Genomic DNA, 5,104 nt, shown 5'->3' on the forward strand with positions numbered 1-5,104 from the left:
TGTTTCAAGATGAATGCATCAATCAAGGGAGAGAGAATGTATTTTCAAGTATAGAGTTTGCAAGTTGGAATAAGAAGAACAGATTTGATATGCATATTGGTGGACCAAGTAGTATTCATAATCAGTCAAGAGTGCTAACGTTTTGTTGAAACAAAAACAATCAATTCAAAGTGCATTTGCTAAACAATCTTATCAACAAAAGATAGAATATCGGACTCGTTTAGAAGTTGTCGTTGATGTGATAAGATATCTTTTGAACCAAGAACTATCATTTCTGGACATCGTGAAGATGAATCATCTGTTTATATAGGTAATTTTATTGAACTTCTTAAATGGCATGCTAAATGATGTAAAGATGTTGGTGATGCACTTAAAAGAGCTCCAAAGAATAAGCAATTAACTTATCCATAAATTCAAAAGGATAATATCACTGCATGTAAAATGGAAACAATTAAATGTATCATTGAGGATTTAAATGGTGATTACTTTTCCATCGTAGTTGATGAATCTCGTGATGTATCGTGTAAGGAGCAAATGGCTATTGTTTTGTGCTATGTTGACAGAAGGGGAAGTGTGATGGAGAGGTTTATTGGTATTGTTCATGTTCGTGATACTGCTGCTTCATCCCTAAAGAATGAAATCACGGGTTTACTTGCTCGACATTCTTTAAGTCCATTTCATATACGTGGACAATGTTATGATGGAGCAAGCAATATGCAAGGATATATAAATGGACTTAAAATCTTGATGCAACGAGAAAGTAAAGGTGCTTATTCAATTCATTATTTTGTTCATCAACTTCAATTAACTCTTGTTGCAATTTCTAGAAGATGTGATGAAGTGCAAGAACTCTTATTATTAGTTTTCGATATACTGAATATGGTAGGAGCTTTTTTCAAGCGCAGAGATGAACTTCGTGAGTCTCAAGTAGAAGAAATTGGAGAAACATTACGTAAAAGTGAGCTAGAAACCGGTAGGGTCTTGACTCAAGAACTAGGACTTGCTAGAGCTGGTGATACTCGATGGGGTTCTCACTACAAATCCTTTAACAATTTTATTCTTATGTTTGGCCGTATCATGGATGTACTTGATGCTATTGTTGTTAATGCGCGTTTTGAAGAAAAGTGTATGGCAAAGGGGCATGTTTAACATTTGAGGTAGTCTTTATAAAATGTCAGCTTTTGAACTAAGAGGGAGATGGAACCAAAAGTACCAATGCATAATCATGTGTTCTATCTATCTATAAGCTTTGAGGAGGATTTTCGCAAAGGTTCAGTATGATGTTACATACACCCAGGCTCCATAAATATCACAACCCCATAAGAGTATATAAGAATAATGTTAGGAAGAACGTTACGCGAATTGAGAAGAAAAGAAAGTTTACCCCATGCTCATAATATACGTTCAAAGCATCGTAAAAAAGTTGGCCAAAGGGCCTGTGATGACAGTACATTCAGGATTCCGTGCAACTATAGGAACGAATGTGTCGATGATTTGTCGCCTATCGTGCTTATTTAGAGAAATCAGAGTTATGAATAATGTTCAAAACAATGTTATACGGAAGCTTAAAGATGATACGAAAAGCAAGGTATCTGTATCTAAGTTTCGGAATGAGTAAGATAAGATTCAAGGCAACGCTATGTTTCAGTTCCAAAAGAGATACGTTTAAGTTACCCTATGTTACTTATGTCAGATGTACCCTACTCAAAGTCGACGTATTCATGGCACGCCTACGCTCGAGATTTACGCTCTATGTTCATGATCTAAGAGTCAAGATGCTATTCATATTCTACATCATCCATGTCTATGTCCCATCATTCTTATGTTTTACACACCAAGTCGTGCTTATGTCTAAAGTTAAATTCGTATTCGGGTTTCGTGTATATATCGTGCTTATGTACCAATGCCTGTGTTTCAACTGTGGTATGTTTCGAGTATGGCGAAGAATAGTGAGAAAAGAAGTTGAAGGTAAGCTATTTATTAATTTGTATGGCCAAAAAGGGCCACGTAATATTTTTTGCTCATTTTCAGTGTGTTGTGCATTGTGACGTGAGAGGCATATATATGCTTTTGGCTAGCTGACAGGCTTTGAGATAGTTCTATTCACAGAGGAAATTCTACCGAAACTTTTAGAAAATCCTAGAGTTAGCCTTTTCTTTAGTTATGACTCTCATTAGAGGATAAATGATCTCAAGGGAGAGATGATGTAATATCTCGTACTTCCGGGGTTACGTCACAGACCAAAATTTTAAATAAGTTCGCGCATGGCCCAATTTCAAACACGTATCTCTCCTAGGTATAAAAGTTCATGGGGTTCATTACCTACGCAATTAAAGGAATCTGAATCTAGTTTCCAACCAATTAAATCGTTCGTCAATCCAACCTCAGTACAAAGCGTTATATGGTTTTTACTACGGACCTGCGCAGTGCCTAAGTGCATGCAGGACACGTGAAACCTCCAAGGTTAAGTCGGCCAAACTTTATGTTTTATAAGCTGAAACTTTGGGAATTTCGTTTTAAATATTTCTCTTGGACGAACTAAGCTTCCCTCTCAAGTTTTTCTTTCTATCATCAAATATCTTCAAGCAAATCGAAAGGGCTCTTCCGGGAGAATGAAGTGAAGAAAGTTATAGGGTTCGGCAGCCAAGATTGAAGCTTATAACAGACGGATCGATTCTTTGTAGTCGAGCTAAAGGTTGAGACTCAAGCCGTTCGGAGCAGCAGACCCTCCAGCTAGATATCAATTTCTATAGTCAACTGCAGATTGTTATCTGAGGCCGAGTCTAGTTCCTTTTTGGTGTACAATTGTCTGGGTAGGTCAGGCCCTGTCCCACCATTTTTATAGTTATAGATGATCTTAGAGTTTTCATAAACAAAAGTCACCCATGCTATGTCCTCAGTTATATTTTGGGCTCAGCTTTACTTAGCTTTTGCAAAGCTTGTGTTTTAAAGGAAAAAGATTTCGCGGTTTTATTATCAGAAATTTTTTAATGAAAATCACATATTATATGTTTTCCTTTCAGATGTTTTCATAATTTTTTCAGATTCATAGAGCAGGGTTCACTTGATCAAGTTAAGGCACCGATTGCCGGTCCGCCTCACCAAGGTTTTGGGGCATGACACTCCTCTTCCTTGTGTTAGTTTAATTAGCCACTCTTAGTTCTAGCATATTATCTCTCTTGATTTGTTATATATGTTCCTCTTGTTCATGTTTGCTTGCCTGTCTTTATATTTAATAAGTTGATTTGATTTGTATCAGCTTTCATTTATTTACTTTAGATTCGCTACTTGTTATAGTTTAGCTTAGTATATCATAGTTTATAGTTTATAGAGGCATTGGTGAATGATGGTAAAGTAGGTCATGTTCTTGGGTGGGACGGGAGGTGGAGCGGATGGGAGCGGGCAGGGGCAAGGGTGGTAATAGGGGCAAGGGACCCTCTAGGTTGAGAGTTGGGTCTTGGAACATAAGAACTTTAACAGAACAATTTTTAAAGTTAGAGAAGATTCTCGCAAAGAGGAAGATCAACATTGTTTGTGTCCGGGAAACTAGATGGGTGGGAACTAAAGCGCGTGATGTAAACGGATTTAAGTTGTGGTACTCGGGAGGCTTGAGGGGTAAGAATGGAGTAGGCATTTTGGTAGGGAGGAACTTAGAGAGAAAGTGGTAGAGGTTGGGAGGGTGAGCAATAGGTTTATGGTTATTAAGCTAGTTATTGGAGGGCTTTCATGTAATGTAGTAAGTGAAAACGCACCTCAATGGGGCTTCTATGGGGTGGTAAAAAGGCATTTCTGGGATGATTTGGACGAGGTCGTTCTTAGTATTCCACACACCGAAAAGTTATTCATAGGAGAAAATTTTCAACGACCACATCGGAGCAAGCACAATGGGGTATGACGATGCGCATGGGGGTATTGATTTTTGATGTTTGGCTATAAATGTATATTTTTAGTGCATTGATCACCTTACATTTTAGTGTTTTAATGATTGATTATGTGACGTTTGAGCTTAATTATGTCATTTTTATGTGTAGGATCGTTGAAGGATGAAAACGCATGAAGGTTGCACCCAAGAATGTCAAAGATACATAAAAAAGAGCACGAAAAGGCAAAAATTGGACAAGGCCCAGAACCAGGCGCCAAGCCAGGCAACGCCTAGTCCCAAGCGAGATGCAACGCGCAGTAGCCTAGGCGAGGCGAGCTCCAGGAGATGCTACAGACTTTCCCACTCAGCGCATTGAACATTCTCTACTTGATTTTGGACTTGGGGATTCCAGCCCTAACCTATAAATACCCTCTAAATGTGATTAGTGGTGGTCAATTTTGAGGGCGGCAAAGGCATAGAAACACAAATGAAGCACGAAATTCATCAATTCTTCCATCTTTCATCTAGTATTCATAGATTTTATGTTTAAAAATAACATATTAATTATTGTCATGAACATGAGTGGCTAAGAACCTCATTATTCTAGGGTTATGGGTTGTACTTGACTATTGTTGTTTGACGGTTGATTATTTTGCTTGAATTATCATATTAGCTTGTTTATTCATTCTTGCACTTAATTATTATGTTGCATAGCTAATAATAGGATATTATCTACGAATTTATAGTTGAACTCGAAAGTGGGAATTATAGATTGCATACAAGATTGAGTAGAGTAAGTTTATGAATCCGGGCATCGGAAAATAGATTCGCGATTAGGATAGACATATTCTAGTTGCCTTATTTGGTTATTTTTGAAGGAAATATCATGTATTCTCATTAATTCTGATTCTATAGACATATAGTATTAGGTTGACTTGAATAGATGAGCGAATCGTTGAAAGAACTTTGCGAGCATAATAAACTCTGTTAACCAAAAAATTAGATAGATTAAGCAGTTGAATCAACCGGAAAAAACGCAATAGGAGAGACATTAATCCCATAACCCCGAAATATCCCCATCATATTGAATTCACTCCTACGTGTTTATTTGCTCTACTTGCGATTTTATTCTCTTATTTGCTTATTAGTTTCGTAATAATTTAGTTAGTAAAAACCACAATCATCTTCCTCAAAATCTCTTGAGCAAATAACTCGTAACTAGTTCAGCTAAGGCAGTAGTTG

At 37.3% G+C, this 5,104-nt stretch overlaps 1 protein-coding gene across 1 annotated transcript; it reads left to right on the forward strand.

Moving 5' to 3' along the window:
• The first annotated feature begins 441 nt into the window (after positions 1 to 441).
• LOC107767947 (uncharacterized) lies at positions 442 to 1,149 on the forward strand. Its single transcript, XM_016587053.1, has one exon. The coding sequence runs from the start codon at positions 442 to 444 to the stop codon at positions 1,147 to 1,149; it is 708 nt and encodes a 235-aa protein (XP_016442539.1).
• The last annotated feature ends 3,955 nt before the right edge of the window (positions 1,150 to 5,104 follow it).

The sequence above is a fragment of the Nicotiana tabacum genome, chromosome 11, assembly GCF_000715075.1.
Source record: "Nicotiana tabacum cultivar K326 chromosome 11, ASM71507v2, whole genome shotgun sequence".
In the NCBI taxonomy this organism is placed as follows: domain Eukaryota; kingdom Viridiplantae; phylum Streptophyta; class Magnoliopsida; order Solanales; family Solanaceae; genus Nicotiana; species Nicotiana tabacum.

Bases quoted from the DNA above. Each gene is read 5' to 3' on its own strand.
- LOC107767947 (XM_016587053.1), top strand. From the start codon at position 442: ATGGAAACAATTAAATGTATCATTGAGGATTTAAATGGTGATTACTTT.